We start from the raw sequence: 21,215 nt of genomic DNA on the forward strand, positions 1-21,215 counted from the left end.
CCTCCAAGCCTTTTCAGATGCTGATTGGGCAGGATGTCCAGATGATAGAAAGTCCACTGGTGGCATTCTCATTTTCATGGGCTCTAATTTGATTTCATGGTGTTCTAAGAAGCAGGGAACAGTTGCTCGTTCTAGCACTGAGGCTGAGTACAAGGCAATTGCAGATGCTACCTCTGAGCTTCTTTGGATTCAATCCCTTTTTGATGAATTAACAATTCAATCAAATTCTTCCCCAATACTTTGGTGTGACAATCTAGGGGCCACTTATCTCACAGCCAATCCAATATTTCATAGTCGCATGAAGCATGTTGAAATAGCTTATCATTTTGTGCGTGACATGGTGAAGAATCATAAGCTTCAGGTGCGACACATCTCTACCCATGATCAGCTTGCTGACATCCTCACCAAGCCTCTCTCCATCACTCGGTTTGCTGCCCTAAGATCCAAACTCAACATCTCTCCACCCATGTTGAGTTTGCAGGGGGATGTTAAGGACAAGTAATTATTCTCGGTTATAACCTAGTTAGATTAGCTTAATCAATATTAGTTAGTAAAGTTGTTATGAAACTGTTAGAGTTAGTTAAGAAGGGTTTTAGAGTTAGTTAAGAAAAGAGTTAGTTATAACTAACTCTTTCTCTCTCTCTCTCTACTTTCTGTTTCTCTTTCTGTTTCTCTCTTTCTCTTAATCTCTATTTAAACTCAAGAGTTGAATTGTAATGGTTAATGTTAATAAATGAAATCGAAATCAATTCTCTCTTCTTCTTCTTTTCTAATAGTGAGTAAGTTTTTAGGTTTTTTTTTTCGTTTCGTGGTACTTGGGTCCGCGGTGGCCGGGTTGGTGTTGGTGATGCCCACCGCTTGTGGTTTTGTGTAGGGGGAGCGACCGGATCGCTCCCCCGTTTTTTAGTTTTATCGTCTTGTTTTCGTTTGTATCCAGCGTTGGTCGCTCCCCCGTTTTTTAGTTTTATCGTCTTGTTTTCGTTTGTATCCAGCGTTCTTGTATCCAGTTTCTTCTTTCCAATATTAATTCAAATAGTTCAAAAAAAAAATCCAAGGGAAGGCAGTTGGTAAAAGAAACAAAGGTATATATAACATCTCAAATTGGAGTCTAGGGTAAAAGGTTACCTAGTCCACATTGAGTTCAGACTCACAAAGAAGCATATCCGCATTTGGATTTCCGAAAACATATATTTCGGAAAATAAACCGATAGTTGTCCACATTTACTGGCCCAACAAGCACGTTCTCTAAGAATTGGCCGTAGATTTCATCTTCTGCAGATCCTGCGTAAATGAGTTTTCATTGGAGATCTGTAACATAATGGCAAGAATAAGATTAAATGTCATAACCACGTATAGAAACATAACTACATAAACAAAACAACAACAAAAAAAAAAGAAAAATCTCAAGCTTGGAGATCAACTGGCAATCAAATCTAAGATAACATGAAATACTCTTATCTGACATTGGTATCATAAGAAATCAGGATTTGTATGTAAACAGACCCTGAACGGCTGAGCCTAAGATTTAAATAGATAAGGTTTTGAAGTTTCAATTTTCAATTGTGCAATACAAACTAAAGAATAAAAAGACACAATTTGATGTTCAAAAAGGATCTACTCCACACTATAATTGCTCTATTTGAACATGAGACTCGCTCGAATACCATATACCCAAACACCAAGACCCAATAGGATCAACAGTCCATTAAAGACCAAACACAGAAACTTGAGGTACAAGGTATGTCAAAATCACATACACTATCATGGGAAATGCTAATCTTGACACTCTTAGTGATTTCAAAAGTAATCATTCTCTTTTGCTTATTACGTAAAATATTTTGACTCAAATGCTCATAACATTGAAAGATATAATGTTCATAACATTTTACGTAATGTATGACATGATCTATAAAATAAAGTATGTTGTATGTAAAATATGGTCTAGAAGTAGTGTGTATAAGAAAGTGTATATACTCTATGTGAGAGGCAGTTTTTCAAATCAAATTGGAGTCGGTGGTGATGCATCCAAATTGGAGGTCGGTGGTGATGCATCCAAATTGGAGGTCGGTGGTGATGCATCCAATTTGAGTCGGTGGTGATGCATCCAATTGGAGTCGGTTTGGTGAATCCTTAACCAAATTGGATTTCCAATTTTGGAAATTGCTCAAAATTGGCACTAAGATTAGTCGGCATATATTTTATATAAATAGGGGGTCTTAGAGTGCTTCTAATCATCAACAACATCAACAACAACTCTTCTTTAGAGAGAGCTAGAGAGAGCTAGAAATTTTTTGTTCATAGTTTTGAGCGGTGTTTAATTTTTCGATCGTCGAAGATTTAGTATAGAAGGTTAATTCTATACGGTACCATCTTGGGACGAACTTGCGGGTTGTGTGAGTCGTCTTCATCTATCCTTCAATAAAGATTTCTTGTTCGCCCGAGGACGTAGGCTTTAAAGCCGAACCTCGTTAAATTTCTGTTCGCATATTTGATTTTGACTTAGCTTTTCGATTAATCTTCATAATCGGATCAATTTCTAGGATAGGTTCGATAGCTTCCGCGGCTTTTAGTTCTAACACTCTATAAATAATTAATAAAAATAATAAGAGGGGATGAAAATTATATGTTATTAATCGTTGGAGAGATTGGGAGTCTATGACAAATCTATATAACAAATGACATATTTTTCTTTCTCTTATATGAAAATTACTAATACGTACTTCATACAGCATCTACTTTATGTAGTGCATAAATTACATGAGATAAATTTTGGTGATAAACTGCTTCCACCGAGACTCGCTCCCTAGACCTCATGTACTTAAGAGGATGTCTCACGACTACACCAAAGAGAGGTGGACTTTTTACTGTATATATATTACTCCCTAGTAACATAATTATAGAAAATTTGTGCCCTGACTATACCCTAGTCATTATATATAGAGAGAGGGAGGGAGGGAGAAAGGGACTAAACCAGCCATAATGTGTCTGGTTGATCTTATAGTTATATTGTACTCCATATACGTCCACTGATCAACTTTTCAATTATTTTTCTTTTTTTATTTATGTTGAGTTGTAAGAACCTTTCTTAATTTTGAGTTATAATTCGTCGATCTTCCGTTGTGTATAAATAATACACTAATTGGGGAGATCTCCAAAAATAGATTTACTACCACAATGATTCCCTTGATATGGTTGGAGAACAATAAACCTTTTTTATTAGGTGTCGTATATGAGATCCTACAAGTTGAGGGGGGTCTATAGACCTCCTAGACCCTACATGGATCTGCCACTGCTTGAGTGTGGAGTAATTGGAGAGAAATTTGTGAGAAAATATGTTGGATAAATGGCTTCCAAAGCCGTTAAATCCGACAGTCCCACTTGAGGAGAATAGTCGGTCTGACCAAGTCGGGTCGGGTCGAGTTTGGGGAAATTTAGAATAAAATAAATACTGTTTGGTATTTATTAATTCTGAAACTCTATTATTTGTTTCCTTGTAGTACAAGTAACGGATATCCTCAAATCCCACAACTTCTTTATTCTTCTCCACGTTTTCCTGGGGGAACCCTAATAGGGTTTACTTGGTCTATAAATAAGACCTAAACCAGAATAGAGAAACACACAACACTAAGAAGGATTCATCTTCTACTAAATATTGAAGTCGATTTTCTGCTTCTCCAATATTGTCTTCTTCAGCGCAGTGGAAGATGGTAGATGTGGTAAATCCTTGGGAAGTGTTCGAAATCATACAATTTGCGTCGAGGTTGTACCTAAATCACTTTCAAGGCAGTGGCCTCCATACCATGACACATCAAACTCCGTTTTTAGTTTTCCGAGTGATAATACTTTCGTTGATCCAATCCTATATTTCCAACAAAATATACTCCAGTGATATGTCCCCGCATCAGCAGAAGGCTAGGTAGGGGAGGGACCAAAATGAAACGATTGATAGAATTTTTGAAACCTTTACCTCATATTGAAGGGGTTTTAAGGCACTACCTAACAGCATAGTCATCATAAATTTTTGCTACCCCATCATATTAGTAGTCAGTGTCACACTGTCTTAACGAGCTAGTTGAGTAAAGACCCTTCCATTCTCATGATATATGTACTATCTAGGTATAGTCTGAGTAGTTGATGAAAATGTATTATGGAGGCCACAACATTATCTGTGACCATCTTTAGACCTATTTATTTTCTGTTCTTAATATTAAACAGTCATTCCTGATTTTTTTTTACAAATCCAAGTTAATTTCTTTTAGGGCTATCTGAAAATTGTGGTAGGTAAGATGTCCTAGATATAACATTTAGAACCCTACTTGCATGATAAGCCATGTAGAAAGAAATCACATTTGCTGTATAAGATCACTATGGCATCTTTCAACAACCAAAACAAAAAAAAAAAGTTAAATCTTATTTGGCCCCCTACTTTGTGACCAGCTTCCTTCGTGGATTCCTATTTTTTGTAAATTCAAATGTGACCCTTTTTTTTTTTATGTAAATGTCCTAACTACCCCTCCTATAAATATTTTTTCAAAACAAAATAAAAAGAAAAACTTAAATTCCACCTCACTTCCCTCTCCTCCACTCATATCTCTACACGTCACATCTCTCTATCTCCATCTCACCTCTCTCTCCAACTCACATTTCTCTCTCCAACTGGTCACAAAATAGGGGGCCAATTCCAAATAAGAATTAACTAAAAAAAAGATCTCTATGGCATCATTTTGTCAGTTCAAGTTGAATCTCTGTCCTCTAAACTTGGTCTAAATTAATTTGTACCTTCTTGAAAAGCTGCCAAGTCAACTCCGATGAGCCCTTACCAACCTCACGTTATATCTTTTTCTATTTGGTTGAACATTTGATGCGGATGGAATAATCGTGCTTTTCGGAACGACGTGGAGTCAATTTTTTGCACCACTGACTACTTAAGTTAAATTTTCTCTTTATATACGGGGGTTCTGACCTTATAATTTTGGTGGTATAAGTTGAGAATTGGTTAATACAGATAAAATATCTATTCCGACAGATATTTAGTTTTGAGTTTCACAAAAACAAAATTACGGAGTACCTGAAAGAGCAGGACCATCATCTTTTATTGCAGCAGTGGCGAGAGACTCTAATGGCGGTATTCTTCGAACTAAAACCCTAAGTTTCGATCCAAAGTCGCCTCTCCACAGTAAGCTCATAGAGCTTCATATCGGAGGGAGATTCTTGGGTTCTGTTAGATTATTTATCTTACGATAATCCATCTGTCCCCTTGTCGCATTTTGACAGATCTCGAGAAACTACATGGCTGCGCATCACGAGTCCACGCCTCATACCCCTTTTGTAGATGCAATTCGAATCAGATGGCTCATAGTTTGGCAGCTCAATCTTTGGTCCCTCCATAATTAGATATCGTCAAATAGCCCCATAACGGTTAAATTCATTTGTAAAACATTTCAATTATCAAATAATTGCTTTGACTTTCAACAAAAAAAAAAAATAATAATTGCTTTGACTCAAAAACCATACTCCAGTGCAAAATAAAATCGTAATCTTTCATACAAAACTAAGGGGGGGGGGGGGGGGTAGTGGTTGGGGATTTGGAGGGACATGTTATTGGTTGGGGACATTTAAAATGTCTCAAAATGTCTTTAAATGTCCGTGTTATTCGTTTGAGACATTTCAAATGTCCTGAAATGTCTGTGGTATTCGTTAGAGACACGAAATTAAGGACATTTCAAGACAAATTGGTTTTGGAGACATGTGAGGACATTTTAGTGTAAATTTGGAGAGCTTTTGGAGAGAAAATGTCTCTCAAAATATGGAAGACACTTGTGGACATTTCATTAAGGAATATAAAAATAATTATTATTATCAAATTAGATTAAATAATTTATAATAAATAATATATAAAAATATTAATTATTATAATACTTTATTATAGTAATAATGATATTATTGCCATTACTATATTATACTATTATTATATTATTATAATATTATCTTATTATTATATTATTATAATATTATCTTATTATTATATTATTATACTATATTATTATTATCTTATTATATGTTACTATATTATTGTATTATTATTATATTATATTATTACGTATATTATATTATTATTATTATATTATAGTAATAATGATATTATTATCATATTACTATATTATATTATTATTATCCTATTATTATTACATTATTTTCTTATATTACTATATTATTGTATTATTATTATTATATTATTTATTATTGTATTATTATTATTATTATATTTTATAATATTATCTTATTATATTACTATGTTATATTATTATTAACTTATTATATGTTACTATATTATTGTATTATTATATTATTATATTATATTATAGTAATAATGATATTATTATCATATTATTATATTATATTATTATTATATTATATATATATATATATTAGTATACTATATAAAATAATACATATTTACCAATTGTCCATCAATGTTCACAGATATCTACGGATGGTTACCTAAGTCGAAAAATATATTTTCGAAATAATGGTACAATTATTTTTATTTCATATGATTAAACGATAATGATAAAATTAAACAAATAAATGTCCACCAATTGTCCATAAATGTCCTCAGATATCCACAGACGTCCACAAAACTCGAAAAAAATATATTTTTAAAATATGAGTACAAATATATTATTTTGTATGGTTAGACAATAATGATAATACTAAAATAATAAATGCCTACCAATTGTCATCCATGATGAGATAATAATAATAATAATAATAATAATAATAATAATAATAATAATAATAATAATATAATAATAATAATAATATAATAATAATAATAATAATATCCACTACACATTTTGTCCATGGATTCAATATGTTGAAATGTCTCCAAAACATTTTGTCTATAAACCAAATGTCTTGAAATGTCCATAAAGACTTTTTGTCCATGAATCAAATGTCTTAAAATGTCTTATGTCTACAGACAAATGTCTCGAAATGTCTATGAGACATTTTGTCCACGAATGTCCTCCTAAATCGTCCTCTTTATTTTTATGGTGCTCTATAGTAACATCAGTCCATAAATCAGATGGTTTGAGAATCAAATGATGATTGATGGTTTCCAATGAAATGATGACCCTATATTATAGTAATTGTTTTTTAAACTCACATCATAATCAACTACAACCTTCATTGTGGTACTGGTCAACCTCGTAAACTTAAGATAAGAAAGGCTAACAACCCAAAGGGAAAATGACTATTTAAGTTTACAAAATTATCATAATAACTAAAAACACTTGGATCTTTTCTTATTAAGTAGAAGTTACCAACATATTATGATTAATGATATATTAAGTTTGAAACAATATGAGAAATTATTAATCAGGTCATTTCTTATTCTTTTTATTCCGAGAATACCCTTCTACACTAAAAATCAGTTTATCTACTAAAAAAAATCTCAAAAGTTTCTAGGGTTTCTTCTTCGCCAGATTACCATCATCTTCTTCTTCGCCATCATCTTCTTCGCTATCATCTTCTTCATCTGATTTTCGTATTGTTTGTTCTTTTCCCTATTTTCTCTGATGTTGCTAACCCTAAAGAAGAAGATACCTGATGTCTTCAAGGAGTGAAAACTTCACTCAAAGATCCTCAGGGTAGACTTAATTCATGGCTTTTGGCAATTCTACTGTGGGTTTCATCTGTAGATTCCTTGGTGTTACTTGTTGGAATGATCAGGAGAATCATTTGATCAGTCTTCAACTTAAAAATTTGGAACTTTCTAGTGAAATCCCTGATTCTTTACAGTATTGTCCAAGAATTCAAACTCCGGATCTCTCTCATAATAAGATCTCTGGTAATATTTCTTCTCAAATTTGTAAATGATTGCCTTTCCTTGTAACCCTAAATCTCTCTGGAAATGATCTTACTGGTCCCATCCCAATTGAACTATTTAATTGTACCTACTTAATAAAATCATTCTTTCTAATAATCAATTATCTGGACCAATTCCTTACCAGTTAGATAGTCTTAATCGTCTTAAAACATTCTCTGTTGCTAATAGAGATTTATCCGGTGAGATCCCTTCATTTCTGTCGAATTCCAGCAGTGCTAGTGATTTGATGGTAACAAAGGACTTTGTGATAGTCCTCTTGAGTCTAAGTGTGATGGTAATAAGAAGAAGAAAAACACACTTGTCATAATTGTTGTCGGTACTGCAAGTGCGTCTATATCGTTGTTGTTTGCGTTTGCACTATGGCGATGGGTTAGCCATCATCGAGTTATGAGAGGAGGTGGAATTGATGATAGTAAGTGGGGAGAGAGATTTAAACCTTATAGACAAATTCAGGGGACTTTGTTAAGAAACCTATTGTGAATCTCAAATTAGGAGATTTGATGGGTGCAACTAAAAATTTTAGTGAAGAAAGCATAATAATATCGACGAGAACTAGTACTTCTTTCTGATGGATCTGCTCTTGCCATCAAAAGACCCCATAGTTGTAACATTAGGGGTAATTTCTATATAGGGGTAATATATTATTGATGGCAAAAGCACAATGAATCATCTTAGAAAATCACATTTTCAAGGTCTCTTTTGATTTCGAGAATCCGAGACTTAAACTGGTTTATTTGGTCTGTTAAATTCTTCCTTTAGTAGAAAGGCTAGAGACGATGAGGATTGCAGTGGAATTGTATTTGTTTGGTTTATGTGATTAAGCTGTTAAGCATGCTAGTGTTTCACTATAAATGTGTGTATTATAACTAGTTGGTAAGCGAAGATGGAGGAGATTTATGTTGTCTTAGTTGCAAGCGTTTCGTTATCGTTTTTATTGTTGGGAGATTTTTATAATTTGTTATTAATCGATATTCTTGTTTTTATTTCACTTTTTTTACTTGTCATTGCAGCCAAGTAGTTTCAGTTTGGACATGTTCAAATATCTGTGCAGTTGGTTTCCTAATTGGTGTTGTTGTGGGTTACACGCTAAGACGACGTGTTAGACGATGGGCTGGCAAACTTCTCAAGCGACTCAAGGATGATTTAACTCAGCTAATTACACACTTTTTCTTTTGGTATTATCTTCCGTGTTAAGTAAGCCCTTTCGTTCATTTAACTGCCCGCGTAGAACATGTTATCCATATGCAATAGAAAATTTTCTGTGTTCCAGTGAGCATTTTATTCAAGTGGCTAATATGTTGTAGCTAGTATTGATTTCTGTTATCCTCTTGATAATGGTTTACTTTTGTTTGTTGAGAAAGAGGTTTATTGATCTACTGTTTGAAGAAATAAACTTGGCGGAAGTCTTTTGATGGATATTTTGTGTGTTGACAAGTGTTTTATATCCTAGTTTGAGTTTAGACTTTAATGTCTTCTTAGTGGGATTGGACTTGATGTGATCAAATGAACTTGAGTTCAAACACAATGGTAACTATGTATAATTTCTGAGTTTACAAATGACATGCTTTTGTATAATTTCTGAGTTTACAAATGCCATGATGTTGTTCTAAATCCCATTGACGATGTAATGTTGTGTATCGTTCATTTTACAGATGTGGGTTCGGAATGAGTTAGGCATCTTTCAGTTTGTAATGTTGTGTATCGTTCATTTCTCTTTCCCTAATTCTTGTGTATTGTCATTTTCATAACAGTTGGTGTTCTCCATGTGAGTTGTCCATTTATACATCATTTGGATTTGAATCTCTGGAAGAGGATGAGGTGGTGATGGTAGCGATTGTGGTGGTATAGTACTAATCCAGACTCGAGATTTCGTAGACACATACTCTTTGTTAATATTGAGGGTTGAACTCTTATGATGAATGAATGTGATGATTTATTAATGAAAGAATGGATGAATATGATTAATTCTTGAGTATCTATTTATTGTAGATGTAAATTATTTATTTAATGAATACAATGAAATTTTCATACATACAGGGAGAGATCAATACTAGTAAAGCAAGGAAAATTCTTGGGTGCAAATCAAAGTTGGCTTTAAGCAATTTGTGAAGGTGTAAACGTGTGCAAACTGTGTTTGCAAAACCGCAAACACAAACTGAGTTTGCAATGTCGCAAATGAAAACATAGTTTGCAGTTTACATTATGCAAACACACGTTTGCATAACAGATTTTTGCAACCACGTTTGCATAACAGATTTTTGCAAACACGTTTGCATAACAGATTTTTGCAAACACGTTTGCATAACAGATTTTTGCAACCACGTTTGCATGACAGATTGTTGCAAACGCGTTTGCATGACAGATTGTTGCAAACGCGTTTGCATAACAGATTGTTGCAAACGCGTTTGCAGAAAAACGTAAAGGAAAAAAAACGCCGTTTTTTTTCTAGGTTTTTTTTTTTGAAAAAATATTGAAAGTGGATCTTGTTAGAAAGCTAATGAAAAATCATTTCTAAATATATAATTTTTATAGAAATCCGACATCTCAAACAAAAGTTATATCGATTTAAAGTTTAAAGAAAAACAAAAGAATTTAGTTACACAAAATGACAAAAAGGGGTATTTTAGTATTTGCACACTTTTTGACCTGAATAATAATTTTCAAATGTTTTGTGTTTTTCTACTCATTTTCAATATTATTTTGACCTTTTTAGAAATTACCCCCAACCCAAATTAAGAGAAATAAAAGACTTGCTTAAATGGGAGGATACCAAGGTTCTGGTTGTAGGAGTTTGGTGACCACTCTCACTCTGCTCAAATTAACTTGGGATTATTTTGTAAATAAGTTACACAGATGTTTTAGGTGATGTGAATGGGTGATACTTTAATGAGTTTTGTAGTTTCGGTCCAAACTAACTCCGTTAAGTCAACACTTGGTTGCCCCAGTGGTTCAAATTGTTGACATAAAACTCCACAAATCTCAAATTGTTGACATAAAACTCCACAAATCTGGAGGTCCTAGGTTCGATTCCCATGAGAGATGGACTCCATGGTTATTGAACTCGGGTTATTAAAGGTATTAATAAAATGATGTAACAAGTATGTGGGGATTTAGACATCTTTTGTGTTGTTGGGCTTAAGGTCTCTTTCATTATAAGTTTAATTTAGGCGGTTATCGTGCTTATCACATCTTAATGATGTGTCAATGCCTTGTAACGACTAACATAGATAGTAATCGATTTCTCAAAAGAAAAACTTAACTCTGTTAAAATTTACTTAAAAACACCGCTAGAGTTAACTTAACACAGTTAGCCATTTTAACGTCGTTAAATGCACATTTCTTATAGTATCTTTTATCGTTCTATTTGATCAAATTGCTAAGAAAAATATTACCATTCACGAATTCTATGTTTAACAATTTATTTTCTATTTTAAGCTAATTTCTTAATGTTTTTTATTTCCTTAATAGCCCCTAACTTTGTGACCAGCTTCCTGCCTAGCCCCTAACTTTAGCAATAATTTCCGTATGACCACCTTTTTCCGTTATCTTTAACTTTCCGTTACTCTCTCTCCTCCATCTCATATTCTCTCTCTGCCACATCATCATCTTCACCGGCAGGGTCGCCGGCCGGCCCAAATTTCCGCCCGGCGACCTTCAAAATTTTTTTTTTCTTTCTCTCTCTCTCTAAATTTTTTTTTTTCATTCCTCTCTCTCTAGAACAAATCTATAGAGAGAGGATTCATCATTCATCACGAACAGATCTCTGTTCGTGATGAACAATCTCTCTCTAGATTTGTTCTAGAGAGAGAGAAAGAGGAATGAAAAAAAGAAGAAAAAAAAATTTTTAAAGAGAGAAAAAAAAAAATTTGAAGGTCGTCGGCCGGTGACCCCTGCCGGTGAAGACGATGATGTGGCGTGTTGAAATGATGTGGCAGAGAGAGAAATGAGATGGAGGAGAGAGAGTAACGGAAAGTTAAAGATACCGGAAAAAGGTGACCATATAGAAATTATTACTAAAGTTAGGGACTAGACAGGAAACTGGTCACGAAGTTAGGGGCTATTTGGGAAATAACCCTTTTTACTATCAACTATTTTTTAGTTAATGGGACTACTAATAAATGATATAGTGATTTCCCAAAGTACTAATATTATCCCCATCATCATCACCATTATTAGACCTTGTTCAATCACGATTAGTTATGCTAAGTACTAGTTTGGTTAATTTTATCTACAAACATGCCAGACAAAGAAAGGGCTAGCTGACTATGTAGCTCTTTGTGAACTTCAATTCTTTTGGAGAAAGTCCTGCATGGCTGCATTTGAGCACTATATTATGGCATATTTTCAACTATCCCTCTGAAGAGTGTCAAGAAACACTATTAAACGAGATATTATCAAAAAAAAGATTAAGAGAAATGAAAGACTTAAATGATAAATAACTCATTTCATCATTCATTTAGCATTTCTGTAGAAGAAGTCCACTTTTGAACCAATGCAAACTCCATTATTTTCATATAAACTTTTATAAACTACTTAAGTTTAGTAAAAAACACTGAAAAAATTACATGATTCATCCATATATAGCATTCATCAATTCATTAACATGAACATAACCTTCATTCAAAAATATTGAAATATTTATATAATGTTCCCAACACTTTGTTCACATTCATCTATCTAGGAATTTAGTTTTGTCAAAAAATTACAACCGTAAACTCTTAAATCAAAGTAACTTTGCTCGTCCAAAAAATAACAAGCTTTAAATCAATTAAGTATCTTTATGTTATCCAAAATATCAAAAAATATAAGAGTTACTAATCTAGTTCAATCATCGATCATAACAATTTTTCTCAACAAGTCAGGGTTGCATCCACCTTAATTACTAACTTTGGGGTCACTTCTTAATGAATTGATGAACTGATGGAGTTTGCATTAGTTTAAAAGTTGACTTCTTCTACAGAAGAAAAAGTTTTGGTCGTACAATATGAGTTAATACCGACCATTTGATGCAATATAATGTGAGTCGTTGATGCTAGAACTAACAGTAATGAAAAATTGACAGTAACATCCGTTAGTCTCCGTTAACTTTGGATGGCAAGTTAAGTTAAAAAGTTAGTTTTTGTTATCTTTTGGATGAAAAATTAAGTCAAAGTTAGTCAATGCTCCAAACTCAAAAAAATTCAAATTTGTGCTCCAAACTCATCACTTGGAACATTACTTTGCTCCTTTTGCAAAATATCTCTTTCATTTACCACTAATTTACGGACATAACTTCTTTTTGAACTTTTTACAGACATTACTTAATAGATTATATTACGTTTATTGTACCACCACTTAAGTTAACTCTTTTTGGCAGACAGTAAACAAAGTGTCATTACTTGTAGAAAAATGTCACGACCAAATGGTAGAGTTATTGATATCTCTACCATATAGTCAGTGGAAAAAGTGTGACACATGTTAGATATTGGTTTATCAACTTGACTATTCATGATGGGTTTATCTATCGACGAGATTAATGATATGAATTGTATGAAAAAGAAAAAACTGGACCTGTGTCTAAATATATCATGTACGTTGGTAGTAAATATGAAAAGTACAAAACTTTATGAGTCACATAAAAGTTAAACTTAGAAAACTAAGATAAGATACTAACACACTTACACGCGTAAGAATTCTACGTTTCTTTGTTTCTTTTGCTTAGATCTTGTGAAGATATACATTACTTCAAATGCATTCAGGGAAGGTGCAGATATTTTATTTTTTTCTGATGTGGTTAGTGATGATACATAAAATGGTCAACCGACGACGACGACAATTGTTATTGTTATTATTATTATTATTATTATTACTGTTATTATTATGATGATGACAATGATGACTGTGGCGAATATGGAGTACTATTAGTTTTGTTTATCTAAATTTTTTGTATAGTAAATGATAGATAGCTAGATGAGGATAAATTTGGGATGTACCTAAACTATAGTGATGCAATTTCAATTCAACTTTCTAGATTAACAAAGGGGTATATCCAAATTTTTCTTTTGGTCTTTTGTAATGTAAAAGTATCAACTTTAGGCTTTAAATTTTATAACAAAATTAACAAGTTAAAGTAATAAAGTGTGAAACAAAAATATTGAAGCATTTTTATGGTTCTATAAAAAATTCAAAAGTAAAAAATGTAAAATAAATTGAAACTTTAATACATTATAAACTAAAAAAAGATATAATCGAAGAAAAAGAGGGAGAAATGGAGGCCACCCACGGTTAATCGGACAATGTGACGTGATTAGTCATTAATAAAGTGGTGTGAGACTTTGAAATGATGGGGAAGGGGATTTACAAATAACCATCTCCTACTTACATTTATTAAGTTTCAGACCGTGGAAATAAAACACTCCATGCCATGAAACTGGCACAACACTTGGGTGTGTCGTGCTTATGTATCATATAACAAGTGTTGTAGATATTCCGTCTATATGTCATTCTGATAAAGATGCGATATCTCCAGTAGAATTCATATATAAATCTGAATATCTGGAGTTACTTCTTTGGTAGTACATCGGTTAGTTCGTGACACTTTCTGCTTTTCTTTTCTTTGTTGAAAGGTGACACTTTCTGTTAATAAACTACAAATGTATTGTTACATATTGCTGGTGATGCGTTCTTGATGTACCATTTGTTCTTCGTAAATTCAACTTCAAACCACTCAATCACATAGGATAATTTTCTTTGGTAAACTCTCAAATTCGAATCAAATAACCCTTTTTCCCTAAGAAGGGTCTACAACTTATTGGCAATAGGTCCATATGTCACAAATCTTCTTTTACATAAAAGAAGGAACGAGTCCTACAACCGTTAAACTAGTGGTCCATGTGCCACAATTGGTTAACTATATCTTATTAGGGGCCCTTACATTTCTAATAGATTTATAGCTGTTTGTTAGCACCAGCTACTTCTTAGACTTGATGGAGTAAAACAATTATTGACTCAAGTTTAAATGTTAACATGTGGTAGCAAGCTGGAAAACCCTAGAGATTTATTATGATTATCATAAGTAAAAAAAAAAGGACAATTGATCGATCGACCACCGTTTCATAACTCCAACTGCCTGCATTCATATCACCTATTAAATGACATTTGCTTCCTACTTGTCTTCTTCAACTTCATCCTTTCTCTCTCTCTCTCTCTCTTTTCTTGCCTTATAATGCTTCAACATTTGTATATATATTTCAACAAAAACCAACCAGCACTAGACACATTTCTAGAGAGGAAAGAGATTGAGTGACTGTGAGTGTGGGTAAGAATCTTAGAGTGAGAGAGAGAAAAAGAGAGTGAGGGGGCAGATTTCTCTTGGGACTCCCCTCTTTTCTGATCTGTTTCTGTAGTTCTGTTAAGTTAGCCTTTCAATGGCCTTAGTGATGATCAGGATCTTCTTTACCCTCCTCCTCCTCTTATGTTTCAATTTCCTAATAACTGCATCACTTCAAGGTGCTCTCTCTCTCTCTCTCTCTCTCTCTCTCTCTCTCTCTCTCTCTCTCTCTCTCTCTCTCTCCCTCTCTCTCTATTTTCTCTCATGGGTGACTCCTCTTTTTCATCTACTACTGCAATTGAGTGTCAAGTTTTTGTCTCCAAACAAAGTTTTTGGAAACCCACATCCACCATATACAAAGAAAATATGAATTTTCAATTGCTAGTTTGTTTTCTTCCAAAATTTCTTAAAACCCATAGATACCCACTTTAGAAATACTCCACTAAGTTGAATTAGGACAAAATTTTCACCACCCAAGTCTAATTTATCCCAAGTTTCATTCACAATCTTCCAATTCCTCCACTACCCACAAACAATTACATAGTTATTTGGAGAAATGTCATGTCTATACATTTAGAGAGAGACACACAAACACACACACACTCTCTCTCTCTCATATATAAATATATATATATATAGAAGGGGAAAAGTCTTTGTTCTATGACTTACTAGTTGAATAATTATTTTCAATACATGAATAACCTAACCTAAATTAGATTTTGATAATTAATTAATTAATTACTTTTAATGGACTAGTTAGGTTCAAATAGACTTTCCAAAAAAAGTACTACATTATTAGTTATTATTCTAACATATATCCTCATCATTATTTTATGCTTTATTACAAGTACATTCAAACTATATCCTATAATAGAGAATAATGTCTCAAAAAAAAATGTGAACTTACTAAGGTTAATTTAACATATATTATGAAAATGCAGGAAATGTAGATGAAAACTCAGACTACAAATACCCATTTATAAAGAAAGCAAGCTCATTCTCATCATCGGCGGCATCGTCGGCATTAAATGGTGGAGATAAGTTTTATGATTATATAGTAGTTGGAGGTGGAACTGCTGGATGTCCCTTAGCTGCAACTCTATCACAAAACTTTAGTGTCCTTGTATTAGAGAGAGGAGGAGTTCCTTTTACAAACATGAATGTCTCCCATATGCAAAATTTCCATCTTACTTTAGCAGATCTTTCACCTACTTCTGCTTCCCAATTTTTTGTCTCAACTGATGGAGTATTTAATTCAAGAGCTAGGGTTTTGGGTGGGGGCACTTGTATCAATGCTGGATTCTACACTAGGGCAAGCCCAAGGTATGTTCATATTTTACCCATAGTTTTTTCCTTAGAGATTTTTGGTTTGTACAACTAAATTGTAGCTGATATAAAATGAAGAGTAAGTGTATAAAAGATCTTAACTTAATTTTTGACATGCTAGGTTGTTTAGGTAAAAAAAACTATTCAGAATCAGATCGTAATCAAATTTTGATTTTCTTTGTAGTGAAAGTGAGTCAGAATGTTATAAATTAAGTCAAAATCTTTTGTAGATATAGCACTCCCGACATAAAACAATTTACTATTAGTTTTCTTTAAATCGAGTGACTGTGCATTAGTAGTTTTTGGTGATTAAAACAAATTTAAGTTAACCCTTAATTTAATCTTTGATACACATGCTTCTATAAGCTAGTTAGAGAGGGAGAATCTTGGGCATTAGATACCCAAATTGAAAGTACATTAGGGTTTCAGATATTAATGGTGATAGCATCATAGCACAACAAAAACCATTCAACACTTTTGGTAGTTAAAAAATGACATTCTAGGTCTGTCAGCCTCCCATTATGCTGGACAAATTTGCAGAAAGACATTTTAAATTTTGTAATGTAGTTGGAGCTAATCTTGAATGTGTTATTAATGCAATACTTCTTATTCTATCTTTAAAGTTTTTTTTTTTTTTTTGTGATTATTAAATTATATGAAAATAAGGTTATGTTAATTAAAGAATTTGCATCATAGTTTTTCTATTTAGTACAATCTAGTCCTAGCTGTTATGGTAAAGAGAGAACGATAGAGACATCGATTTGAAGATTTTTCATCTGAGTTATATCAGAATTGTTATACTACTTCTAGAAATTGTTGTTTCGTTTTACATTTCTTATATATTATGGTCATTACTAGAAAATATTTACTGACGGTAGTCATCCGTTTATATGTGATTTACATTTATCTATTATTATTTGAAATTTTACAACATTTGTTTAAAAATGTATTTAAGGTAATGAGATAAGTTGGTCCTAGTAGCCCTAGGGGAGTTTGTTGTGGGACCATTTAAGACAGCATTGTCCTTAAAGCATAAATAGGAATAGTTTTAAACTAGAAAGAAATTATTATGGTAACCAAACAGCTCATACACAAAGAAAGGACTTTGGTGGGAAGCCAACTACCCAATTTAATGGTACACTTGAGGCCTTGAAGGGCTTAATAATAGGAGGTAGGACGGACCACATTATCTAATGCCACATAAAAGAAATACTATTCAAGTACGATACTAATAGAAATATCGATTCCGTCCAATTAAATTACAACATGTTATCTCGGTTGCTACCATTTTCTTTTTGTTTACCAATTCGTTCACTATTTCTTTCTTTTTTTTCTTACTTAAAACTTTAACCTAGAATAACTTTTAAACATCAAAATACGATTAAATTTGTATAGCAATCAAAATCTCACTTCAAAACTTTTAGGAAAAAATATTCAAGGCTTGAAATCGTTGTCGACAAAATCTTAGTCTTTTGAACATTGTCCATGTATGTATAAAACAAGTTTTTTTTGTATTTGTCAACTAAATATGGGTAAGAATCAAGTATATATAATTGACTCATTTTACGAAGTTTGACACGCGAAGTTTCGCATTTTTTAAGTGAGACCACATTGTACTATAAGGTAGCTAATAACATTTATGTTATATGTATTGTGGTCCATATATACATATATATATATATATATATATATATATATATATATATTTATATATTGAGATATTTCTCTAACATTTGAAAAGTTTATTCAATTTAGGTATGTAAAGAAAGCTGGATGGGATGGTGAGTTGGTTAATGAGTCATATCCATGGGTTGAGAAGCAAATTGTTCACTGGCCCAAACTTGCACCATGGCAAAAGGCAGTAATGGATGGTCTTTTAGATATTGGCATTTCACCATTTAATGGTTATTCTTACGATCATGTTTATGGGACTAAAGTAGGAGGAACTACATTTGATAAAGATGGTCGTCGACATACAGCAGCGGAGTTACTCGCTTCATCAAACCCTAAAAATATTGATGTCCTTGTTCATGCATCGGTCCAGAAAATCATATTCAATACTAAAGGTACGTCTACAAAATGGAAGTGTTTTTTATTAGAACAAAAGAGCACGATCGATATAACATTGTGTTTTCATTTTGGTGCAGGGCCACAACCAAAAGCAATAGGAGTTGAATTCAAGGACGAAAATGGAAAAAAACATAAAGTATTTCTCTTGAATAAGAAGTCGGGTGAGGTATTGTTGTCAACTGGTGCAATCGCTAGCCCTCAATTACTACTCCTAAGCGGTATTGGACCCAAATCTGACCTAGTACGGATGGATATACCGGTGATTCTCAACAACAAGTATGTCGGCAAAGGAATGTCTGACAATCCAATGAACTCCATATTCATACCGACGAAAAAGCCAGTCCAACAATCACTAATTCAAACAGTTGGAATTACGAAAAAGGGTGTCTATATTGAAGCTAGCAGCGGATTTAGTCAAAACTCTAATAGCATTCGGTGCAACCACGGTCTCATGTCAGCCGAGGTTAGTATCTCATTACATCAACTTTCATGTCATATATCTGGTCCATTAGCAAGACTAGAAATAGTTGTATTTCTCGATGTCCTAATTATATCACGAAAGTTAGTTATCTCACCAAAGTTTAAGTAATCGAGCTTAAGAAAAAAGATTTTAATATTTTTCGAACAGATAGGACAACTATCAACAGTTCCTCCAAAGATGAGGACCCACCAATCAATTCAATCCTACTTGGCCAAAAAGAAGGACCTACCACATGAATATTTCAAAGGTGGATTCGTCTTGGAGAAGATTATGCGACCACTCTCAACTGGCCACCTCAGCTTGATCAACACAAACGTCGATGACAATCCATCCATTACTTTCAATTACTTCAGCCATCCGTACGATGTTAAAAAATGTGTTGGTGGTATACGTACGATAGAGAAAATCGTACGTACAAAACAATTCAAGAAATTCACGAACGATGATGAATATACGTTAGGTATGATACGCAACATGAGTGTCGACGCTAATGTTAACCTTATACCCAAACACACCAATTCTTCCAAGTCACTAGCACAATTTTGCAAGGACAGTGTTACAACAATATGGCATTATCATGGTGGCTGCCACGTTGGCAAAGTTGTGGACCAAAGTTATCGGGTGATTGGTGTCGATAGTCTACGCGTCATTGATGGTTCTACATTTAGTGTCTCACCTGGCACAAATCCTCAAGCTACAGTTATGATGATGGGCAGGTATGATTCTTTCTTTTTAAGGCATTGATGATCCAATTCCACATAGTGTTGTCAACTAGTTAGGACCACCTAAGCCCAACATATATCTGGCCCGCTTAAGGCTGGGTCGTTCTCCATAACCTGTTGGCCCAACTTGGACTTAGTATAGCCAGCCCGGACAGCTAATCTAGTCCTCACACGGGCCTGACTCGATTATCCTAACACAAAAAACCTCAAAAATGGCTAGGTTTGGTTTATTGCTAATATTTATTTATAATATGTACTTATAATTTCATTTTTGGTGATTTACAGATACATGGGAGTGAAAATACTAAGGGAGAGATTAGGGAAAGCAGCAGGTGTATAAATAAATGATTGGGATTGGTGTGTATCGACTGATTAATGTCGTAAATTCGATTTTTGTCTTTATTGAAATTGCAGATAATATTATGTATAACCACCAAATGAAAACGAATGGAACATATTAATTCCATTGTGTATTCATAAAATGCTAACTATTGTTTTTATGGGTCTCCCAATTTTATTCATTCCTCCTTTTTCATGAAAAATCAATAGATTTATCAATCTACCTACATTTACATTTTGCTAATGTTGTGCTCTTATGGGCTCCCAATTTTATTGGTTCCTCCTTTTAACGAAGAATCATTATCGAGTGCGCTATAAAGTTGTCAAAAAAAAGGCATAATTTGCGCCTTTCAAGCCCATGCATGCCCTCAAACGCGACGAAAAATCATAAATTTAACTTTATAAATCATATAGTTCAACAATCTTTCAAAAAAATTTGCCGTTCTCGTATTCCAGATCATCGCCAATAAAAAACAAAAATTTGAATAGTTTGTACCATCTAAAACTTCCTTTCCCATAATGAGAGACCCATTCCTAGTAGTTTCAAGCACTTTCAAGAGTGACAATTTAACATAATGGGGTACCCCATATACTTGTGGTGAGATAACACCCCATATGGGTGTCGCCCTAATAAGAACACCCCATATGGATACCTCTACAAAATGACGTGTCTGAGTCGCTCTGTGTGTGTACACATGAACCTCAAACAGGAGTTTTTAGTTAGGACATTTAACAACTCAACCACCACCTCATCACAAAAGGAACTTTATTGCTAAAACTAAATAGGCCCTAACTAGATTGCTGTGAACGGATATGGTACTCAAAGAATTCAAGATACTCAGCTTCGTTTAGTGAAGGTCATCTACCGCAAAATTGGTATTACGCAAAAGAAACAATCAAAGCAATCAAAGTTGTTGTGAATGCGTGGTTTGAACTTAAAAGGTATTTACAAGATACTTAACAATTACAAAAACATACATGACGTGAACTCCGATGTTCTATAATTAATGGTGGAGAACAAATGGAAGTTACTGGCACTTATGCAAATTATGACGCGTCATTTACTATCTCCCCATG

The 21,215-nt window shown here is 33.4% G+C and overlaps 1 protein-coding gene across 1 annotated transcript; it reads left to right on the forward strand.

Moving 5' to 3' along the window:
- The first annotated feature begins 15,160 nt into the window (after positions 1-15,160).
- Positions 15,161-20,341, forward strand: HTH (Glucose-methanol-choline (GMC) oxidoreductase family protein). The gene is made up of 6 exons (XM_086640424.1): positions 15,161-15,379; positions 16,142-16,523; positions 18,282-18,592; positions 18,674-19,059; positions 19,225-19,793; positions 20,085-20,341. The coding sequence occupies exons 1-6, from the start codon at positions 15,298-15,300 to the stop codon at positions 20,137-20,139; spliced, it is 1,785 nt and encodes a 594-aa protein (XP_086496550.1). The 5' UTR covers positions 15,161-15,297; the 3' UTR covers positions 20,140-20,341.
- Positions 20,342-21,215: the final 874 nt, after the last annotated feature.

This window comes from Eschscholzia californica, unplaced genomic scaffold (genome assembly GCF_041429995.1).
Source record: "Eschscholzia californica isolate CP2 unplaced genomic scaffold, dmEscCali1.0.p SCAF_5, whole genome shotgun sequence".
Lineage (NCBI taxonomy): Eukaryota > Viridiplantae > Streptophyta > Magnoliopsida > Ranunculales > Papaveraceae > Eschscholzia > Eschscholzia californica.

What these genes read in the sequence shown, in the direction of transcription:
- HTH (XM_086640424.1), top strand. Translation starts at nt 15,298, where the DNA reads ATGGCCTTAGTGATGATCAGGATCTTCTTTACCCTCCTCCTCCTCTTA. An exon ending in AATCATATTCAATACTAAAG is followed by an intron (nt 18,593 to 18,673) that starts GTACGTCTACAA and finishes ATTTTGGTGCAG; the next exon opens with GGCCACAACCAAAAGCAATA. An exon ending in ACGGTCTCATGTCAGCCGAG is followed by an intron (nt 19,060 to 19,224) that starts GTTAGTATCTCA and finishes TTTTTCGAACAG; the next exon opens with ATAGGACAACTATCAACAGT.